The following is a 24,548-nucleotide window of genomic DNA, read 5'->3' as shown; positions in this document are numbered from 1 at the left end:
ATGGAGGAATATCTGCAGACTGAGCAAGCAGATGTTCACGCTGCGGATCATCACGGATCCCTCCCGTGTGAAAGGGGCCTTGAGAGAAGTCTGCACCTGAAAGCCTACAATCTAAAAGGGAGGGGCTGGTGGAACAAAATGTAATAACTGTGAGGGATGAACTGATAGGAGAAATAAAAGATTGTTGTTAGCTAAAGGCAAGATACAGTAAGTGCTCATGTTTCCTCTTTTCTAAGCTGCATAAAAGAGCTGGGGGGAGGAGAAGCAGCAGCACACCGAGCTTTCCAGTGAATGGTTTGCAGTAGGGGCATGTCGAGACAAGTCTGATCATTGGAGGAGAGTAGCCCAGCATAGCTAGAGAACTGACCACAGTGTGCTCTCCTACTTAGTGTGGACAGTTTTTAATAGGAAAGCAGAGTGACTAGCAGGAACACCAGGGATTTCACACAAAGGAAGCAATACAAAGAGAATAGGATGCTTTCTAATATAAGCACATGGTAAAGCAGGCATATTAAGTTGTAGAGTAACAAACGATTTACTCTGAAACATTTCTATCTGCTGAATGGGTCCTACTGTAATGATATGATCACTGATTAACCACTTAAGCACCGGACCATTTGGCTGGCCAAAGACCACAGCACTTTTTGCAATTCGCTCTGCGTCGCTTTAGCTGACAATTGCGCGGTCGTACAATGTGGCTCCCAAACAAAATTGACATCACTTTTTTTTTTTTCACACAAATAGAGCTTTCTTTTGGTGGTATTTGATCACCTCTGCGGTTTTTATTTTTTGCTCTATAAACAAAAAATTGGGACAATTTAAAAAAAAAAAAGCAGTATTTTTTGCTATAATATCCCCCAAAAATATATATATAAAAACAAAAAATAGTTTTTTTCCTCAGTTTAGGCCAATACGTATTCTTCTTCATATTTTTGGTAAAAAAAAACCCAAAAAAATGCAATAAGCGTTTGATTGGTTTGTGCAAATGCTTGTTTACATTTAGCATATCCCTGTTCTTCGTCTCCGTGAGACTATCGCGGGTATCCCCGCGGACATCGAGTCCGCCAGACCAGCTATCGCTCTCACTGAGGGCGCGCGCTCGCAAGTCACCTCTTAAAGGGCAGTGTACAGGTACATTATTCTGCCTGTACATACCTTTCTGCAGCAGTATATCTGCACGAGGCAGTCGGGAATCTGTTAAAGCTCTGGACCCACTCTGGAGATCCTTGATGTTCTGTAGTCACAGCTTTGACACTTCCCAAGTGTTCAGCATAGCTACTATTCTTACGTCTGTCTCATCCCATTCAGGGCTGGTGGCTGTTCTTTCCATTTTGTATTGCATTGGTTGGTGTGTGTATTTTTGCATTGCAGTGAATGTTTCCCCAGAATTGAAGATTACCAACATGTTGGATTTTATTAATAGTACTTAATAAATATAGTTTCTAAAGTTTTTACTTAATCTGTTGTAAAATTGCCTGTGGATCCTGCCAGTTTCCCTTGGTTCCCTCCTCAAACTGACCATGTCAAGCACAAAGGCAGATCCATGCTGGTGTGGTCAGTTTGCATTCCTTGTATTGGTGCTAGGATACACAGGATGTTGTGCTAATGCATGGTGAGCCTGTATGTCCAGTAGTCGGTTTTATGGAAACACCCTGTCCAGCCCTGCTGTGTTGCAGATGCAGCCTGTATGGGCCTTCATCTGCTTTCTAAAATGAATCCACACAAATGGGGAACACACTGTACCTCTCTGTGTGTCATGTCACACAATGGCCACCACCTTGCTGTACAGACATGCCTTCTGCTATGGGGAAGAAGACAAAGGAGGCATTATATGACCGCAGGATAAAAAATAAGAAAAAGTACATACCGGTATTATTTTGGGTAAAAATAAAAGAAAATTGAGTTGGTGATTTGAGCTTGCTGCTGTAAGCTGGGTTCAAACTATTGTGGATTGGATGCGGATTTCCTCACATCCAATTCGCATAGCAGGATATTGTGACTGGCTCTCTATGGAGCCGTTGTGAATTGCCCAGTGCGTCTTTTGGTCCGTTTCAGGTCCCAATTCAGGCTGAAATCGGACCTGAAATGATGAATGGAGATTCATCGGGCTCCTGCTGTGTGCATGTTCCAGTGTGAACCCAGCCTCAATATTGACTTTTAAACTACTGTGTTCTAAAATAATTTTAAGTCTTTTTATGAGTGCCAGTTTCAGATTGGCGCATGGCCTTTTCATCTTGCAAAGGCTAGGAGGAAAGGACCACTGTGCCTTTGGTACAAGTTATTCTTTAGGACCTTTCCCTCCTGAATACAGCCCACCTGGTCCAGTAGTTTCCTTTGTCCCCATTCCAGCTACCTTCACTTTACAGCTGTGCCCAGAGCTGTATATTTCGGAAGAAAGGTAGGCTGCTCAGAGCAGGGCTACTCTGTGAAGATCGCTACATTTGGGACATAGGCAAGTACTGGACTGGGCTGCCCTCGGGGTGGGGGCATGCCATGAAGCACAACTTGTTAAAAAGCATACAATAGGTCTGCACCACCCCCTTGACCATTGTATATTGACAAGAGGAGAGCCAGGAATAAGGATAATTGTTATGAGATCATTTACCTTAATTGACCATTCCTCATGTTGGCATACAGTGGTCAAAGGGTATGGGCAGACCCATTGGGGTTGATTTACTAAAGGAAAATTGTCTTTTCACTTTGTAAAGGAAGGTGAACATTGCATTACCCAGAGAATGCAGTGCTTTGAACAAGGCACATAGACGAGGCATTTTGCATTGTCTTGGGATGGGAATAGCCGCCCAACACAGCCCTACTACATCTGTTGTGAATAGACTCTTATTGTTAATAGAAAAAGATTTTCTTTTCATACTGCAGCACTGTGAATTTCTAAAAATTCAATGCCATATGGCAACCTGGAGGCGTTCCGTATGGTTGGTGTACAGAACGTCCCCAAAAAATGTCATTTCCTGCTTGTGTGAAGAACTCTGCACAAAGAGTCATGTCAGCTTTTAGGCATTCCCTGCAACAGAAATGTATTTTTTGTTAGATACTCCCTAATAGTTAATCACTTCTAAAGGAATGCAGACATTGCAACTTCTCATCAGAACATAGAATGTGCACCATCTGATTAAAAATTGAATTAGTCATTCCCATTCACAATCCGTATCCAATACATTGTGAAACAAACAGCAATTTTTTTCAGAGCAGAGATGGGTAGGAATCTGCAACAAAGTTTGTGTACAATCACAATGTACATTGATCACCCAAAAGTGCAATTACGTTTGTACATTTTCCACTAAAATGTTTGTGCAAAGGCTATTTTAAAAAAAAAGATATAAGGATTTTTTTATGCTTTTACTCATTCTCTATTATCATTTCTTTCAGGTTACCGGATGGCTTTTGGTGGCATTTGTAGCAGTCCTATTCTTCACAGTCCTATGTGTAGGTAGGTGTTGTTCACCGCTCACCTACCTTCATCTGAGGTATTGGACCAGCTACGTTAATAACGAACAGGCTTTATTTGAGCAAGCAGTGGACCAGCATTCAAGGATTTCTGCTCTGGAAAATATCAAAAAGTTTTTTGGTTTTTCACCTGGGAGTACAAAGGTTTCTGAAATTCGGATCCCATCACGGATGGATTGGAAAGCTATTTCTGGACTTGATCTCATTAAAGCAGTCAATCAGGACTATTGCCATTACAGTCTTCTTCACTCATGGGCAGATGAAGATATAGGAGATGGAAAAATGGTTGCTATTGATTTAGAACAAACCACTGTCGTGCCTCCTCCAGTTCCCATTCCAGTTCCGTCTATATCTATAACTTCATAAACGTGTAGTTCCATCATCTTCTTCCAGTCCACCCAAAATGCATACTGTCGTATGACACAAAACCCACCTAACAGGGCAAAGCAACAGATTACTTTAATCCCTCCTTAACACCAGTACAGAATTCCAGAATTATTTTTGCTCCCCTGCTGCTGCTCTCTTTAGCCATCAGTAATGTTTAAATATGGAGCTTGTAACTCATTTTATTTGACAGTACTTGTGCTTGCTGATTGGCACATGGGCTAGAAAAAGTCCCCAGCCCTAGTTGGAGCAACCAGTTTTACACAGGCCAACCTTTCTTCTCTGCTTTGCATGGCCAAAGCAGAGGAGAGAATATATGCAACTGTGCAGCCCGAAGCACAATTAAAAGGCAATCCTATTTGTTTTCCTACATAGTCAAAAAAAGTTTTGAGATTTATACATCTTCTATGAACATCCTTATAAGGGGACAGCTCTTCCTGCAAGATTTCTCATTATAATATACAGTATTAGGGGGAGAGTAAACGGGAAGTGAGCACACACACTTCCCTCACGTGGGTTGCAACAGACCTCCAAACTTGCCACAAGAGATACAACTCTAAATTTCAACAAGCTAAAATCACTTTTGGGTGGACTGACCAATATCTACCAAAGATTGTAGGCTGCTAAATCCTGAAAATATTTGGAAAATATATGCAATGCAGTTCAATGGGTATAATATATAGGCGGTTCTAACGTTAAAACCCTGTTTTTGCCTTGATGCCTTCTCTGCATTAAAATAAAAAAGGTTTTACCACTTGTTCCACCCCCCCCCCCCCCCACCTCTAAACACTTTCCTGACTGAATCAATCCAGTGCTGTACCCGGCAGCAGTTCTCTCTCCCTGCATCCACAGGCACAGAAGCAACGATGAGAGCCATGTACTCCTGCTGCTGTCAATCAAAGCCTGTAAGGAGGGAGTGGTGAGCGGGCTAAGCCATAGGTGCGCCCTCATAGGAAGTGGCTTCCTATGAGGGCGCACCAAGAAGATGAGGTGCTGAGTGTAGACGGGGAACCCCAGAAGAGGAGGTTTTAGGGCCAGGTATTGCACAGAGCAGGTTAAGGATAACATCACAGAGCTGCACGATTCTGGCAAAAATGAGAATAACAATTTTTTTGCTCAGAATAAAAATCACGATTCTTTTTTTCTTTTTTTTTTTTTTTATTAAAAAAATTGCATTTGAAAGATCGGGGCTCAAATACGGTGTGGCATAAAATATTGCAACAACCACCATTTTATTCTCTAGGGCAGTGATGGCAAACCTGGGCACCCCAGATCTTTTGGAACTACATTTCCCATGATCAACTACACTGCAGAGTGCATGAGCATCATGGGAAATATAGTTCCAAAACATCTGGGGTCTCTACTAAAATTTTTAAATATATATAATAGTACAACAGGTAGTCTTTTACCCCGTCTTATCATTATTTTATACTGTGACATGTCAAGTAACTGTAAAATGCTATTTTATGAAAACAAACCTGTTATTGTATGGAAATACATCTTTTGGGATTCCAAAACTAAATGGTACATTTATTGGCACATTAATTTAATTATTCTATTTAAAAAAATCTTAAGATTCAAATATTTTTTAATGCACTACAGGTAGTCTTTTATCCGTTTCTTATCTAATTAGTTTATACAGTGACATGCCAAGTACATTTGTAAAGTGCTATTAGTTTTTATAAACCCATCTGTTATTGTATGAACTATAAACACTTACACTATTGAGTAATACTTTTATACATTTTAAAAAAATGTACCTTGCTATGTAAAAGTTGTCTTCATTTAGTGTATTACCTCACTGTTTTTTCACTTCTGAAGTATGTGAATTTAATAAAAACTGGAAGTTTATTTATACAAGGTTGTGCATGCAGCTTTTTATTTTTGTTGAACTTTGTTTTACCATTGTTTTTTAACCACTTGCCGCCCGCCCTATAGGCAATTGACGGCTGCAAAGTGGTTGCATAATCCTGACCGGACGTCATATGACGTGATCAGGATTATGAGCCGCTGCACGCCCCCGGGTGCGCGCATCGCGGCGATCGTTGTTGCGGGGTGTCAGTCTGACACCCGGCAACTACGATCTCGTTAAAGAGTCTCCGACGGAGACTCTTTACCACGTGATCAGCCGTGTCCAATCACGGCTGATCACAGTGTAAATGGGAAGAGCCGGTGATCGGCTTTCCCTCACTCGCGTCTGTCAGACGCGAGTAGAGGAGAGCCGATCGGCTGCTCCTCTGACAGGGGGGGTCTGTGCTGATCGATTATCAGCACAGCCCCCCCGAGGATGCCCACACTGGACCACCAGGGACGCCACCAGACCACCAGGGAAAAGGTAATCCTCCCTAGACCACCAGGGATGCCAGTCAGCACAATGGGTGCCAATCAGTGCCCATAATGGGCATCACTGATTGGCATGCATTATTGTTTGGCACTGATTGGCATCCATTACTATAGTGTGCCCACCTGTGCCGCCTATGAGTGCCCACCTGTGCCGCCTATGAGTGCCCACCTGTGCCGCCTATGAGTGCCCACCTGTGCCGCCTATCCATGCCCATCCGTGCCAGCTATCAGTGTCCGTCCATGTCGCCCATCCGTGTCGCCCATCAGTGCCACCTATCAGTGCCACTTCATTGGTGCCCATCAGTGCCGCCTTATCAGTGTCCATCAGTGTAGCCCCATCAGTGAAGGAGAAAACGTACTTATTTACAAAGTTTTGAAACTGAAACAAAAAAAAAACATTATTTTTTTTCAAAATTTTCGGTATTTTTTTATTTGTAGCGCAAAAAATAAAAACCGTAGAGGTGATCAAATACCACCAAAAAGCTCTATTTGGGGGAAAAAAATGATAAAAATTTCATTTGGGTACAGTGTAGCATGACCGCGCAATTGTCATTCAAAGTGCGACAGCGCTGAAAGCTCAAAATTGGTCTGGGCAGGAAGGTGTTTAAGTGCCCTGTATTGAAGTGGTTAAGCAATGAAGATCCCCATGCAACCACCTTGACATTATGTAGCATACAGATAATACAGTGCTAACAGCTGGCGCATATATTAGTAAAGGTAATGGTTTGTTTTGTCCAAGCAAAGTAACGTTAAATAAAACCTGTAGTTAAAGTGGATGTCCATGCAAAAACTAAAATCCCTGCATCTATAGCCACCAGCATTCTAACACTAACCTCTCTATCCCTGCAAAGAAAAAATGAGTATACATACCTTTTTTTTTTTTTTTTTTTTTTTTTTTTTTTTTTTTTTAACCAGTTGCCGACCGCCGCACGACGATGTACGTCGATAGCATGGCACGGGCAGGCATATTGGCGTACATGTACGTCCCTTGCCTCCCGCGGGTCGGGGGCCCGATCGGGCCGGTGCCTGCGGCGGTCGGTATTCGTGCGGGAGCGATCCCGGACGAGGGGACGGCCATTCGTTCATGGCCACCCCCTCGCGATCGCTCCCGACGAATAGGAATCCCCCGTGACATCACTTCCTCTCCTGTAATGTAAACACAGGAGAGGAAGTGATGTATTCTCTCCTCCGTGTCGGTATTTTCCGTTCCGACACGGAGGAGAGCGGATCGGTGAGTTGCACCAACACTCTACACACACAGTAGAACATGCCAGGCACACTCACACCCCCCCTTTACCCCCCGATCACCCCCCCAATTACCCCTGCCCCCCAGTCACAGTGACACCAATGTCATTTTTTTTTTTTTTTGCATTGGTGTCATTTGTGACTGTAATAACTGTTAGGGCAGTTAGAGTTAGCCCCCTTTAGTTCTAATGTACCCCCCTAACCCCCCCAATAAAGGTTTAACCCCGTGATCACCCCCCGTCGCCAGTGTCACTAAGGCTGGGTTCACATTGCAGCGGTTTATGAGAACGAATGTGATTCGCACCGCACTGCAGTGCAAATCACATCCGATCTCTGTGCGATTCGAGTTCAGCCATTCGCCGCACCCGCCGCACCCGCCACACCCGCCGCACCCACCGCAAATTCGCACGGGACCCTTTTTTTGGCCCGCAGCAGAATCGGATCGCATGGGTGTTCACACCATGCGATCCGAGTTTGCAGATCGCACTGCGATATGCGAACTGATCTGGGGGTGTCAGTAACATTTCACTGACACTCCCAGCAGTTCGCATAGGGCAGTGTGAACTGCCGCCGGGAGGCATGCGATGCGGGAACCCGCCGCGGATTTGCGGCGTTTCCGCATCGCTCCAGTGTGAACCCAGCCTAATAAGCGATCATTTTTCTGATCGCCGTATTAGTGTCACAGGTGACGCTAGTTAGGCAGGTAGGTATTTAGGTTCGCCGCAGCTTTTTATAGCGCCAGGGACCCCCATATACTACCGCATAAAGCCCCCTGATTGCCCCCTAGTTAACCCTTTCACCAGTGATCACCATATAACTGTTACAGGTGACGCTGGTTGGTTAGTTATTTTTTATAGTTTCAGGGCACCCACCATTTATTACCTAATAAAGGTTTAACCCCCTGATCACCCGGCGGGTGTCATTTGTGACTAATAACTGTTAGGGCAGTTAGGGTTAGCCCCCTTTAGTTCTAAGGTACCCCCCTAACCCCCCCAATAAAGGTTTAACCCCGTGATCACCCCCCGTCGCCAGTGTCACTAAGGCTGGGTTCACATTGCAGCGGTTTATGAGAACGGATGTGATTCGCACCGCACTGCAGTGCAAATCACATCCGATCTCTGTGCGATTCGAGTTCAGCCATTCGCCGCACCCGCCACACCCGCCGCACCCGCCGCAAATTCGCACGGGACCCTTTTTTTGGCCCGCAGCAGAATCGGATCGCATGGGTGTTCACACCATGCGATCCGAGTTTGCAGATCGCACTGCGATATGCGAACTGATCTGGGGGTGTCAGTAACATTTCACTGACACTCCCAGCAGTTCGCATAGGGCAGTGTGAACTGCCGCTGGGAGGCATGCGATGCGGGAACCCGCCGCACATTCGTGGCGTTCCCGCATCGCTCCAGTGTGAACCCAGCCTAATAAGCGATCGTTTTTCTGATCGCTGTATTAGTGTCACAGGTGACGCTAGTTAGGCAGGTAGGTATTTAGGTTCGCCGCAGCTTTTTATAACGCCAGGGACCCCCATATACTACCGCATAAAGCCCCCTGATTGCCCCCTAGTTAACCCTTTCACCAGTGATCACCATATAACTGTTACAGGTGACGCTGGTTGGTTAGTTATTTTTTTATAGTTTCAGGGCACCCGCCATTTATTACCTAGTCTCACTAGTGTACCCCTAAATTTAGGGGTGTCTACTTTCCAAAATGGGGTCATTTGGGGGGGGTTTGTGCCATCTTGGCATTTTATGGCCTTCAAAACTGTAACGCCCTTAGAAAGCCTGAAGGCGGTGCTTGGTTTTCGGGGCCCCGTACGCGGCTAGGCTCCCAAAAAGTCCCACATATGTGGTATCCCCGTACTCAGGAGAAGCAGCAGAATTTATTTTGGGGTGTCATTTCACATATGCCCATGGCATGCGTGAGCAATATATCATTTAGTGACAACTTTGTGAAAAAAAAAAAAAAAAAAAAAAAGTTTGTAATTTTCCCGCAACTTGTGGCAAAATATAAAATATTCCATGGACTCAACATGCCTCTCAGCAAATAGCTTGGGGTGTCTACTTTCTAAAATGGGGTCATTTGTGGGGGTTTTGTGCCATCTTGGCATTTTATGGCCTTCAAAACTGTAATAGGTAGTGAGAAGTGAACTCAAAAATTTACGCCCTTAGAAAGCCTGAAGGCGGTGCTTGGTTTTCGGGGCCCCGTACGCGGCTAGGCTCCCAAAAAGTCCCACATATGTGGTATCCCCGTACTCAGGAGAAGCAGCAGAATTTATTTTGGGGTGTCATTTCACATATGCCCATGGCATGTGTGAGCAATATATCATTTAGTGACAACTTTGTGAAAAAAAAAAAAAAAAAAGTTTGTAATTTTCCCGCAACTTGTGGCAAAATATAAAATATTCCATGAACTCAACATGCCTCTCAGCAAATAGCTTGGGGTGTCTACTTTCTAAAATGGGGTCATTTGTGGGGGTTTTGTGCCATCTTGGCATTTTATGGCCTTCAAAACTGTAATAGGTAGTGAGAAGTGAACTCAAAAATGTACGCCCTTAGAAAGCCTGAAGGCGGTGCTTGGTTTTCGGGGCCCCGTACGCGGCTAGGCTCCCAAAAAGTCCCACATATGTGGTATCCCCGTACTCAGGAGAAGCAGCAGAATTTATTTTGGGGTGTTATTTCACATACGCCCATAGCATGTGTGAGCAATATATCATTTAGTGACAACTTTGTGTAAAAAAAAAAAATAATTTTTTTTTTTGTCATTATTCAATCGCTTGAGGCAAAAAAATAAAATATTCAATGGGCTCAACATGCCTCTTATCAATTTCCTTAGGGGGTCTACTTTCCAAAATGGGGTCATTTGGGGGGGTTTTGTACTGCCCTGCCATTTTAGCACCTCAAGAAATGAGATAGGCAGTCGTAAACTAAAAGCTGCGTAAATTGCAGAAAACGTACCTTAGTTTGTAGATGTGACAACTTTTGCGCAAACCAATAAATATACAATTATTGACTTTTTTTTTACCAAAGACATGTGGCTGAATACATTTTGGCCTAAATGTATGACTAAAATTGAGTTTATTGGATTTTTCTAATAACAAAAAGTAGAAAATATCATTTTTTTCAAAATTTGCGGTCTTTTTACGTTTATATCGCAAAAAATAAAAATCGCAGAGGCAATCAAATACCATCAAAAGAAAGCTCTATTTGTGGGAAGAAAAGGACGCAAATTTTGTTTGGGTACAACATTGCATGACCGCGCAATTACCAGTTAAAGCAGCGCAGTGCCAAAGTGTAAAAAGACCTCTGGTCATTTACCAGCAAAATGGTCCGGTCTGAAAGTGGTTAAGGTTAAATTGTTTTTATTGAAAGAAACGGTATACAATACAAGTATAATGTACTCATTTCAGATGAAAAAGTGTTACAAGTACATGACAAATATTAAACAAAGTAAGAAAAAGAAAAAAGATATGCTGGATCACGGAAAAAATACAAAAAAAGAAAAAGGGACACAAGGGGAAAATAACAGGACAAAGAAAAAAGGAATTGCAGTACGGTTGACAACATGAAACCGGTTTTTTTTTTTTCCTAGGTTAATCTCCAACATTCAACTCTAGCGCGACAAAAGTAACTAGTATTTAAAATGAAACATATGTCCTTATAAGGTAACGGTTTCCATATGACTCCTCCGCACCCCAAATGGGATCACGCTGTGTCAGAGGAGTCATACCAAGCCTTGTTGAGTAACTTTTTCCACAGAAGGCGTGGAATTGCATTGTACATCATAGAGGAGGCTACTTTCTATACCAGTCCGTCCAACATTTCCATTGCACGTCTACGTTTTTACTACACGAGTTCCTAAAGGCCAATAACCTTTCATATTGAAAATTGAGATTCACTTGAGCTAGAACTTCTGATGGATTTGGGGATAGTGAGCTTTTCCAATGTCGTGCGATAATCAACTTAGTTGTGTTCAGAATTTGAATTACTACTGTGCAGAATTGGGTCGGATAAGTATCAATTCCGAGGTGTAGAATTGCTAAGGCGGGGTCTGGAGGTTGTAGCACACCTGTAATTTCAGCGAGGATGGTGAACATTTTCCTCCAGAGACTAGAAATGCTTTTACAATGCCAGAATATGTGCAATGTCGTACCTACATTACCACAATCTCTCCAACAGAGAGGAGATTGTGTATTAAACATTCTAGCTAGTTGGTGGGGAGTCCTATACCATTTATGTAAGATCTTTTGAGTGAGCTCCCAGTGGCTTACACATCGAGTAGCAATATATGTGCATTTAAGGGCCCTGCTCCATTGAGTAACATCGTAAGATTTGTTCAAATCCTTTTCCCACGTTAGCATGGACGAGGACTTCACCATTTCCTTTTTATATTGGAGAATGTTATAGAACACTGAGATTCCCTTTCCCACCGTGGTGGGGGAGAGAAGGAACTTCCATGCCGAGCTGTCAATTTCAGTGTTTGGTGGAGGAAACTTTAGGAGAAAGGATGAAACCTGTTTATACAAAAATTCACTCTTTTGGGGAATAGCATATGTAGATTTTAATGAGTGGAAAGGTATTAGTCGTGAATCGGAGTATAAGTCGTCAACCCACTCTAATCCATTCTCCTTCCATACATTAACTTTACTATATGGGAGTAGAATGTTCAGTGTTTGAATTGGGAACCTGATGGTGGCACCAAGGTTTTTCCTCGGTTGTTGCAGGCGTAAGTGTCTCCAGGCTAGAATAGTAGCCATGATCGTAGGGGAAAGGTAGGTTAAGGTTCTAGGTCTCCAAGCGTCAGCCAGTAGAAAAAGACTTAAGTGGGAGGTGTTCGCTATGGAAGCTTCTAGATTGGTCCATAAAGGTTCAGATCCCTGTAGGAACCAATGCTTAGTTTGCGAAAGAATTGCTGCCCAGTAGTAGTCCTTAATGTCAGGGAGGCCCATTCCTCCCGCATTTCTATGTATTATAAGTTTGTTAGAAGGGCATCGAGCCCTTTTTCCTTGCCATATGTATTGTTTAAGGAGTTTACTTAGGTCCTGGAAGTGTGACTGTTTATATACTATTGGTAGGGTTCTGAAGATATATAGTATTTTTGGCAAAATCATCATTTTGTAGGACGCTATTCTTCCTGCCCATGATAGCTCTGTTTTAGAGAATTGTGAAATATTCTTCTTCACATCTTGTAAAAGGTTTTTGATATTTACTTCTGCTATATGAGATAAGTCAGTCGTTAGCTGAATTCCTAAGTAGGGGATTTGTTTGGAGGTCCATACGTACGGGAACGTTTTTTTGAGATGTGAGCTTGTGTGTTGGTTTATTCCTAAGTTCAATATTAGAGACTTGGTAAAATTTACCTTATAGTATGAAATATGACCAAACGTTTCTAAGATTTCATGCGCGAAGGGTAGAGATACAGCTGGGTTAGTTAAGTATAGGATGAGATCATCTGCGAACAAATTAACTATATGGTTTTTATGGAGGACTTTGAGACCTGATATGTGTGGATGTGATCTAATGGTCTCCGCCAGGGGTTCTATCATCAGATTAAATATAAGAGGGGACAGGGGGCACCCCTGGCGGGTACCATTCGATATTTGGAAGGATTTAGACAAGTGTCCCATAGTAAACACCTGAGCTGAGGGGTTGGAATATAGTGCTAAGATAGAAGAAAGGGCCTCCTCCCGAAAACCGAATTTTTGCAAAGCCGCCGCCATGTAGTCCCACTGGACTCTATCAAACGCCTTCTCTGCATCTATAGATAGAAGCAGAGAAGGCGTTTTCCGAGCCGTTGCCTGGTGAATAATATTAAGCAAGCGCCTTGTAGCGTCCGACGCCTGCCTCCCCTTCGTGAAACCAGTTTGATCCGGGTTTATCAAGGTTGGCATAAGATCAAAAATTCTATTTGCTACCATTTTGGCATATAATTTAATGTCTCCATTGAGAAGGGAGATGGGGCGAAAATTAGCCGGTGCATCAGGAGATTTACCTGGTTTGGGTAAGGTAACGACGTAGGCCTTGAGCATTTCTGTTGGAAATGAACCGGTCTTCCTGGCTGTATTAAAGATCGAAAGGAGATGAGGGGACAATATTTTGGAGAAGGTTTTATAATATGCATTTGATAGTCCGTCAGGGCCAGGGGATTTTCCTAATGGTAGGGAGTGTATAGCTTTCTCTAATTCGCTAAGAGTAAATGGCTCATTAAGGTCATGTAGTTGGGTATTGGATAGTGAAGGTAGTTGAATTTTGTCTAAAAAGGAATTTATTTGTTCGTTAGATGGTCTGGAGGAGTTGGGATCAGCGTGTAGGTTGTATAAGGCTGCATAATAATCCGCAAATGCATTTGCGATTTCTTGAGGGTGTTCCATTCGCTGTGCGGTTTTAGAGTGGAATAAGAATGGAATTGCTGTTTTGACACGTTTTTCTTTCAGGCGATTGGCTAAGAACTTACCTACCCTATTATTATGTCCATAATAATTAAGTCGGAGCCTTTTCATGGCTCGGTCGTGTATTGTGCAGTACCATTCTCTAATTTTGCAGCGTACATTATATATTTGGTTTGCGAGGTCAGCAGATGGATTTGATTGATTGCGGGTTTCTAGATTACGCAAGTCAGCTAATAGGTCATTTAGCGTGGAAGCTCGGATTTTTGGGATTTTGGATTTAATTTTAATTAAGATTCCCCTTATATACGCTTTGTGTGCGTTCCAATTGTTGAAGGGACTAGTATTAGTAGGGTCATTAATGATGAAGTATTCATCGAGCTGTTGGGCAATTTCTTTATGCAGTTTCGGGTCTTGTAGTATGGTTTCATCATTTCTCCAAATACGGACCGGGACATGGGATCTACCACTATCAATATGAATTACAACAGGAGCATGGTCCGACCATGTAATGTCAAAAATAGAGGATTTTGTAATTCTATGTAACATGTTCTTATCCGTAATAAACATATCCAACCTGGAGTAGGAATTAAATCTAGGGGAGTAATATGTGTAAGATCGTTCACTGGCGTTAAGGCAACGCCAGGCATCAAAAAGTTCCTCTTTAATCAAGAAGTCTTTAAATTTGGGGAGATGATTCCTAACTCCAGAGGATGTGTCTAAATCTTTATCTAGTATCATGTTGAAATCCCCACAAATCAGGATGCTGCCAACTCGCATCAGTTCTATGCGGTTAAAAACTTTCTTCAGGAACCTTAACTGGTGCGAGTTAGGAGCATAAATACACGTAAAAGTAATAGGGATTTTGTTCACTTTACATACCAGAACAATGAATCTTCCATCAGGGTCAATAAAGGAGTTATCAAGTACAAAATCAACCGAGTCTCTTACCGCGATCATTACCCCCCTTTTTTTAGCTGAAATCGAAGAGTGCACAATGAATGGGAAGTTTTTATGCGTGCAAGGCGGCATGGACATTTTGTGGAAGTGAGTTTCTTGTACCGCCAATATGTCTACATTCAGTTTGGTTGCTTCTTGCCATAAAGATCGTCTTTTGGCGGGGTGGTTGAGACCCCGCGCGTTAAGCGACATTATATTAATGCTCATAGGTCAATAGCATGGAGCGACGTGTGCTAAAATGTAATAGACTCCAACTCGCTGTCCTAGAAAATACTCCCATCAGAAAGCAATGGAAAAACAAAAATTTAGCACAATCTAGTAGGAAGTGACCACCTATGATCGAATGTATACGAAATGCTGAAGAAAGTTTGTTGGGTAGTTAACAGAGGAAAGCATTCTGTAAAGGAATAGTTCCATCTGTAGTCTGTCAACCTGTGAACAAGGCTAAGCGCCATGAGATATTCAACCGTGAAAACAGTAATTGGGAAAAAAAGGGGTAAATAACCTAAAACAAAAAAACACAAAACGACGTAACCAGGATAAAAAGTAAGGCCTTCAGAGACCGGGCACTGAAGTGCCCAATGTGGAGGGGTAATGGTACGATGACAGGTACCTGTTGCGCTCGGGGAATTCTTATGGGTCCATTGACGGGAGGAGAACATGTGAACAGATCATATCAGGTGCGACGTGTTTTCGACCTTCTGGGCCTCACTACTTGCCAGTCGTCATGAATCTTGGCTGGAAGGTGTACTATCTGTTGATGGACAGGAGGCGTTGAGTCGGGAAGCACAATTTGCCATTGTCTCAGAAAAGGGAGACCTTCTTCCAAGGAGCGGATGATGTGGGTGGAACCGTTATGGGTTACCTGTAGGGTAGCGGGATATTTCCATTTATATTGGATGTTGTGATTCCTCATGGCCTTAGTTAGCGTTGCCATATTGCGACGAAGTTGCAAAGTGTATTGCGACAAATCGGGTAGAATTTTAAGGGTGGACATACCCTCAGGTAAGATATTCCCTTTTCGTAATGCTTCCATTACTTTCTCTTTAGTGGTATAGAAGTGGAGTCGAAGCAGAACGTCCCTGGGGATTTCTTGAGGCAGGAAAGACGGTTTAGGGACCCTGTGGATTCTGTCGATTGTCACGTCCAGTGGTGACAATGACGGCACTAAGGTGTGAAAGAGGTCTTGGGCGTAGGGCAAGAGTTGTTGTGTAGTGACCGTTTCTGGGACCCCCCTAATTTTAAGATTGTTCCTACGGGAACGGTCCTCAAGGTCCGCCATTTTCCGTTGGATTTTATCAATAGCTTCATGGTGTGCTGAGTGCGAGTCCACCAATGTATTAAATGAGGAGGTGACATCACTCATTTTGTTTTCCACCTGTTGTACCCTGTCGCCAAGTTCGTTTATTTCAACTCTGCATTGGCGTAAGCATGTTGTCATGTCTGTTTGCAATGAGGATCTCAATAGCATTAATAGTTCCTTTAGCATAGTGTCAGAAATGGGTTGCCCTGTGGTCGGAAACTGTGCAAAAGGGTCTTGCGTGCACTGAGGGGTATGTCGACCGCTGGTAAGGTCACTCACCTCCATATCCCTGTCTGTTGCCCTGGGTTGTGGGTGGGTGACTGGCTCCATCCTGGGTTTCGACTTGACTGGGCTCCTGGACGACGGAGACGTGTTGGGAGAGTCAGAGTCTGAAGATGGAGTTCCTGTGTCTTCCTCCATTTGCGCTGCATCTTCCGCTCGAGCCTCCGTGCACACTGGAGGCTGCAGTAGTTGCTGTGTGTGTCTCCCTCCGCCATCTTTCTGTGGCCCGCGATCTATGGCCGGGTAGTAAGCCGATAATTTAAGCTCGTTTGGCTGCTTCTGATGTTTCCGCGGCATGTTGAAATGCACGGCGGGTGTTTCCGAGATGCGGATCGGTCGTTCTGCTGGCTCTGGCAGGTCTATAGCGGGTGATTGCTGCCTGATTCCCCGAGCGCTGAGCGGAGCTCTTCTAGATAGCGGCCATCACGCTGCGCGGTCGCCACGCCCCCCCTACATACCTTTTTTTGATGCCTCTCCGATCTGACCGAATCCTACCCTGATCTGTGAGCCATGACTTTGTTGTGGAGGCGGGTGCAGAGGACACAGACTTACTATGGGGCTTCCATTGTGGTCCATGTGTGATGTCACTTCCAATTAATTTCACAGCCATTGTCGGCTGTGTCCTTTTCAGAGCTTTCCCGCTGGAGATCGGGTCTGATTGGGTTCAAGAAAGGTATGTAGGTACCGGTAGTTTTTTTTTTTTTAACTTTACAGGGCTAGAGAGGTTAGTGTTAGATCGCGGTGTCTGTAGATGCAGGGATTTTAGTTGTTGCATGGACTTCCACTTTATCTATACGTTGGCTGGCTCACAACGGATAGCAGGCGCACAGTGGGGCACGATGCTCGTGGCTGACAGTTGCGATGACCATCGGCCACGAGCGATCGTGAGCTGGAGAGACAGAACAGGGACGAGTGTGTGTAAATACACACTTCCCTTTTCTGACAGGAGTCACAGATCATGTGTTCCTATTGGCTAGGAACCGCAACCTGTCACTTCCTGTAGTTAGTCCCCTCCCCCTTCAGTTAGAATCATCTCCCAGGGAACACAGATAACCCCTTCACTGCCAGTGAAGTTTTTACAGTAATGAATGCATTTTTAATCACACTGATCGCTGTATTAATGCCAATGCTTCAAAATTGTCTTTTTTTTTTTTTGTTTTTTTACCAAAAATATGTAGAAGAATACATATCAGCGGCCTAAACTGAGGAAAAATTGTGTGTGTATATCATTTTTTTTATTTTGTGGGGGGGGGGGGGGGATATTTGTAGCAAAAAGTAAAAAAAAAAAAATGCTTTTAAAAAAAAAAAAATAATTTAAATTGATGATTTTTTTTGTTTATAGCGCAAAAAATAAAAACCGCAGGGGCAATCAAATACCACCAAAAGAAAGCTCTATTTGTGGGGGAAAAAAAGGACGTAAATTTTGTTTCGATACAACATTGCACGACTGCAATTGTCTGTCAGTTAAAGCAAGGCAGTGCCGAATCGCAAAAAGTGCTCTGGTCAGGAAGGGGGTAAATTCTTCCTGGGCTGAAGTGGTTAAGCTACTGGAAAGGAAATGGGCATGTTGTGTTTCTTTTGTTTATAGACCGGTTCTGACCTTCACAATATCCATAAAATATACACCTAGAACACATTAAAGTCAGTTGGAATGTGTGTCTTGTAGTCTGCCACTAGGTAATATGATTGTGCTGAAATTGTCATCCATTCACACTAACAGTACGCATGATATCAGATGATTGACAGGGTTGATTCACTAAAGGAGCTGAGGCTGTTTATATAATGAATGTTTACATTGCAAAGTCGGGGGCTACTTTCACACTGAGGCACTACAGCGCTAAAAACTTACACTGGATCGGTGCGCTTGCAGGACGGTACAAAAAGTCCTGCAAGCCACATCTTTGGACGCAGTAGGAGCGGTGTATTCACTGCTCCTAAAGCGCCTCTTCCCATTGAAAACAATGGGGCAGCGCCACTGCAGTGTCGCTATGCGCGTGGTTTTAACCCTTTTGAGGCTGCTAAAACGACGGTAAAGCGGTGCTAAAAATAGTGCTTGCTTCGGTGTGAAAGTAGCCTAAAGGTAAGTAAACAAGTGAAAGCTGTGATCTTTTGAATATCCATGTGAGAGAAATAAATACTTTATTTTATTTATTACTCCTTGTTATAATTAGGCCCATGCTATTTATTGAATTCACACTGAATTTATTGAATTTATTGAATTCACACTGCCTCCTTGTGACCTCACCAACTCAGCATTCATCACCGGTGACGTTACAAGGGGGTGAGGTTACTGCCTTTCACTTGTTTAACTGTCAGTGGAGCAGGCATTCGGGGGTCAGCATCCTCATGGGCAGAGCTGCTCCCCCCCCCCCCCCCCCCCCGAGTTCAGTGGGCAGCTTTATTGACAATGGATCCACATCAGGACATTGTGTTTTTTGTTTTGTTTTTTAATAAAGGACTTGTAAAAATTCACATTTTTTTTGTGTATGAGTAGGGATACAATGTAGGGGTACAACTCATTCACATGGGGGGGGGGGGGGGGGCTGGGATCTTAGTCTGATTCTCTGACTAACACAAAATTTGTCCGAATTTGTATTGGACTGAAACAAATTGCACATGTCTACCTTTAACCCCTTTGCTGCCAGAGCCATTTCTGCAGTTTTGCACATTGCACATTAAAATAAAAAATCATTTTGAGACAGAAGATTGCATAACACCCCAAAACATTATATATTTTCTGAAAGCAGACACCCTGTTCACTTCCTGGATTTACACAGACACACCTGCAGCTCTCATTGGCCCGCTTATGACTCACGAAAGAGAGCTGTGCCTGATGTCATAAGCCTAGGCTTTTTTTTCCAGACAAGAAACAGGAAGTGGGCTGTATAGGGTATTTATAGCAGAAAAAAAATGTTTTACTATCCAAAGTTAAAACAACAAGGGCAGAAAATTTAATAGATGGAAAGTTGAAAAAAAAAAAAATGACTGAAGTTCCCACTTGCCTACTGGGCACTTAAACCCCCCTCATGACCAGACCAATTTTCAGCTGTTGGTGCTCTCACATTTTGAATGACAATTACTTAGTGATATAATACTGTACCCAAATTATTATCAATTTGTACCCAAATTATTTTTTTGGCATTTTTTTTCATACAAATAGAGCTTTCTTTTGGTGGTATTTGATCACCTCTGGGTTTTTTATTTTTTGCGCTATAAATGAAAAAAGACTGAAAATTTTGAAAAAAAAGGGAATTTTTCTTTGTTATTTTTTTTCATAAATTTTGGCCACGATTTATACTGCTACATATCTTTTGTAAAAAAAATAATCCAAATTTGTGGATATTATTTGGTCTGTGTGAAAGTTAGAGAGTCTACAAGCTGTGGTGCAAATCATAAAAAATTCATCACATCTGATGTACTGGTGATCTCATTTCTTGAGACCCTAACAAGCCAGGAAAGTACAAATACCCCCCAAATGACCTTTTTTTTTAAATTGGACATTCTAAGGTATTTACTAAGATGCATGGTCAGGTTTTTGATGTCGTCATTTTTTCCCACAATTCTTTACAAAATGAAGATTTTTTTTTTCCCCCACAAAATTGTCATTGTAATTGGTTATATCTCTCATGTGGCATGTGTATACCACAAATAACACCCCAAAATACATTCTGCTACTCCTCCTGAGTATTACGATACCACATGTGTGGGACTTTTTTCACAGCCTAGCCATTTAGTGAGGCCCAACATGCAGGGAGCACCGTCGCATGTTCTAGGAGCATAAATTACACATCTAACTTCTTGACTACCTATTACACTTTTGAAGGCCCTGGAGCACCAGGACAATGACACATGACACTGACATGGCATTGATGATAGATGGCACTAATATGTGGCACTGATGACACGTCACACTGATGACAGATGGCACTAATGACACATGACACTAATACGTGGCACTGATGACAGATGGCACTAATACGTGGCACTTATGACAGATGGCACTAATGACACATGACACTAATACGTGGCACTGATGACAGATGGCACTAATACGTGGCACTTATGACAGATGGCACTGATAAGCTCATTCCCACTTCCTGTGCCTGTCAGCCAATCCCAACTTGGCTGACAGGCACAACGGAAGTGACGTGGGAATGAGCTTGGCGCTCATGGATAATGTATTGTGTTCCATCTTGCTAAATGTGAGTGTTTTAGTGTTACTGTCCACCACCCAGCATTGATTCTTAGGACAATGAGAGGAGGACCCTGAAAGGAAATCGTGATTTTTTTTTTTTAAACCACCAGCCATTTATATAAAGTCCTCCAGAAGATATTGCAACCGCTGGTTTTCTAATGCAGTTACCTTACAGCAGTAAGGTGAGAGGCCACTTCACACGGAGGTGTCATGCATGGAATAAGTAGACACCTGTTTATATTTATCAATTTGCACGGTTAAGCCTGTAGCACTACACTCCACTGTTTTTCATCTTAATCTCAAGAAGATTGCCTCAGAGACTTGTTACTTGTCACACCTTCAATTCACTGTTCAGTTTGTCGATCAGCTTGAACACCGATTGACTAATCACCCACATTTGTTATACACGTCGTCTGTTTTTTTTTTTAAGAATTTATTTGCTTGGTTTACACTGCCACCTTGTGCACATCTTTATTATTGTTTTTAAATTTTTAGTACATTTATTATTTAGTGACACATTGGTTACACTTCGGTTCAACAACAGTGAGCATCACTTATTATACACAAACACTTATTGGTCACGGATTCACCTATCGGTGTTTTCAGCCCTATACATTGTTTTTTCTACTTCCAGTGATAGTGTGGGAGTATTCCTCTACCAGTCTTGAATTCTGCTTCTTGGTTATGCTGTAAAACCTTGGATTGCGAGCATAATTCGTTCCAGAAACATGCTTGTAATCCAAAACACTTGTATATCAAAGCAAATTTCCCCATAAGAAATAATGGAAACACGTATGATTCCTTTCACAACCATTTATTCATAAATCTTTCAGTGTATAGTCCTTATAAAAAGAATATAGCAATGTGAAACCAGGATGTGTAACCATAAAATGTCCATCCACAAATGGTAGCCTTCACAAGGGGTTTAGAAGCAAAATCCAGCAAGAGATACAGAGTATAAAATAGAAGAGAGGTGCCTCTAAGTGTAGAAATATGTTGCTAAATGTTCTACCTTCATTAAATGTAACCATATTGCTACATTTAGAGGCGGCTCTGTTCTCTTTTATACTCAGTTGTGACATGATGGTACTTCTATATTGAGACATCACTTGTATATCAAGTCAAAATGCATTAAATAAATGTTGCTTGTCTTGAAAAATGCTCTCAAACCAAGGTTTTACTGTATTAAGTAATGACAAATCGATCATCGAATAAACTGGACCACAGAAGATGTGTAAAATATGCTCTGGTTCACAATGGGTTAAAAAAAAGTATAAGCGCTGAACTGTTTAAAGCTGAATTCCAGGTATGATTTTTAATGCATAATTATTGGTCCAGCGTGGACCAATTGCCAGTATGTATATCTCATACCTAGTCATGGCTACTACAACAATTGTCACAAGCCCCTTGGTCCTGTGCTGCTTCTCTTCTGTATAATGGTCACGGAGGTTTGTTCCCTAGGCACTGTTACCATTTACAAAACACCTCATATTTTTTCAATGAATGCCCCTGATTGGACAAGGTGGAGATTATGGTATCACTGCCGTTCCTTGCTCAACCAGAGAATGCCTTGTATTCATTAAAGAATACAAAGAATTTTGCAAATGGCAGCAGTGCAGAGTAAGCAACCCCCTGCAGTCAGTATGTTGAAGGGAAGACAGCAGAAGACCCGTAAGATCAGAGTGATCACTCTGGTAGTGCTGACAACTACACTGATTGGCAGCTTCCCGAGCAGACCGTCAGGTGTAAAATATGCATATTTACATTGTTCCAAGTTGAACCAATGTAACGATGCAATAAGAACCATAGCTAGACCTTAGTTTTACCCACTTAACGTCCACCTCATAGCGGATTTACTGCTACAGAATGGCTATATATATATATATATATATATATATATATATGTATATATATGTGTGTGTGTGTGATTCTGCACTTCTGCCCGCAGGGGGAGCGCACGTGATTAAACACAGCAGAAGCTGATCTGCGGGTGCTGGGCACTGGATGTCCTCCAGTGGTCGTCGGTAAACCACAGGACGGAGATGCAAACGTAACTTATTTGCTCCATGAGGTGAAAATCTCTTCTTCAGCTAACTATTATGTTGTGCTGTGGGTCGGCTACACACACAAATGTTATTGTTGTTAATGTATGTAATGCATTAATAATAAAAAATATTCAGCCTTTTCAACTCCTTTAATTAATTGCTTGGAGTCTCTAAAAAATTGCCTGAGTTTGCCACATTTTAGAGCACATTGTCACTGTAACTTCACCAACTTAACAAATACACTGGTTTGGAGCATTGAAATAAGAAGCCACACATTGTTAATATAAAACATTTTACTCCAAGCACATTCACATGTGCGTTCTAAAAGGTTTTTGAACAAACCAACATCTTGGTGTATAACATATATGTTTGCCATTATTTTGCCTTTTTTGGGTCTATACAGACATGTTTAAAAACATAAGATACACATCCCCAACGCAGGAACTTATAAAGTTCGACTTTGCTAAGGTGAAGGCCATATGAGACATTAGTATCCCAAAACTGTGTGTTGATGTTGCCTTCCTCAGATGGGGTGATCTTACCCCTCTACATGCCAAAATGTGAAGCCACGTACACGTAAATGCATAACTGTTAAATGTCCCCTGTGATCCCCTGCCTAAAATGTGTGCCTTTCCCTACATCTATTTTGCCAAAGCCCCAAAACACACAGTGTGTCAAAATGTGCTATCTCCCATCACGGGATATCAATATACACGTTTTGGGGGTGCAACTCCTTCCTCCAAACTAAAGTAGATGAGAGGAAGGGGTTGCACCCCCGAAACATGTCCACTGATCCCACATGTTGCCACACATATTTCAGAACGGTCAACCCACTTTAGTGCAAAGTGGATTTGCCTTTTGGAAATAACCCCCAGTGTGTCAACATGTGCTAGCTCACATTATGGGGGATAAATGGATGCGTTTCGGGGTGCAACCCCTTCCTCTCATCTACTTTAGTTTTGAAGAAGGTGTTGCACCCCCAAAACACGTACATTGATATAAAGTGATGGGAGATAGCACATGTTGACGCACCATGTGTTTTGGGGCTTTAGCAAAATAGATGTAGGGAAATACACACATTTTAGGCATGGGATCATGAGGGAATTCCGAATTTTGTGGCCAAATTTGTGTGTATCTTCAAAATTTGGCTTTGCAATTCATAAAAACACATAAAGATTACAATTAAAACATTACTTAGGGCAGTGTTTCACAACTCTCCTTCTCCAGATGCATTTCTAGGTCAGGTTTTCAATTTTTGGCACAGGTGATGATGTCACTTCCGAGGTTAGTAATTCACACATTTTTAAAATGCGGAAAATAAAGAAAACAGGACCTGGTGGTGCATCTAGAGAAGCGGAGTGGCTAAACACTGACCTCAGACACTATAAAGCCTAGGTTCACATTGGAGCGATTTGTCATGCGCTTTGATCGATAAAATCACATGACAAGTCGCAGCCTATTTGCGGCAATGGCACTGTTCCAGTCGATGCGACACTGATTTATCGGCGTTACAACAATTTGCAAAAGTAGTTCCTGCACTACTTTTTCCAATTTCAAGTGCAACTTCAATAGAAACCTGGGCATGAAGCCACACAAATGTAATCAATTTAAAACTGTACAAACACATGTACAACATAATGACAAAAATAAAACATGTTTGGTTTTTACATTTTCGCTAAAATATCAATGATGTTGATAACTCTGTTTTGTACATCATGGATGTTTTCTTTCATTTTCTCCAATTCCCTATTGCAAACCAAGAGCTCACTGATAAGTATTTGTGCACTTTCCTGCTGAAGTGATTTTGGTCTTCCACAACATCCACATCAAAAACACACCATGTATTAGAAATATGCAGGCATTCATCTATTACTTGAAGCTGTGGTCTCAGACACTGACCTGTGGCCGACACTATTTTTGAGAACTTCACACAGTACTTCCTGT

General features: G+C 42.4%; 1 protein-coding gene across 1 annotated transcript in view; it reads left to right on the top strand.

Annotated features, from left to right (window-relative positions):
• The window catches only part of CALHM4 (calcium homeostasis modulator family member 4), a 31,601-nt gene extending 25,892 nt beyond the window's left edge, over nucleotides 1–5,709 (top strand). Inside the window, exon 2 of the mRNA XM_077487075.1 lies at nucleotides 3,388–5,709. Within this exon, the coding sequence (XP_077343201.1) occupies nucleotides 3,388–3,831 (444 nt within the window). The 3' untranslated portion in view covers nucleotides 3,832–5,709. The remainder of the gene's footprint in view (nucleotides 1–3,387) is intronic.
• The last annotated feature ends 18,839 nt before the right edge of the window (nucleotides 5,710–24,548 follow it).

This window comes from Lithobates pipiens, unplaced genomic scaffold (assembly GCF_037356315.1).
Source record: "Lithobates pipiens isolate NorthernLeopardFrog02 unplaced genomic scaffold, aLitPip1_a1.2 Scaffold_18, whole genome shotgun sequence".
Classification (NCBI taxonomy): Eukaryota; Metazoa; Chordata; class Amphibia; order Anura; family Ranidae; genus Lithobates; species Lithobates pipiens.
Note: the sequence above shows the minus strand (reverse complement) of the source record. Positions and strands in the feature narration are given on the sequence as shown.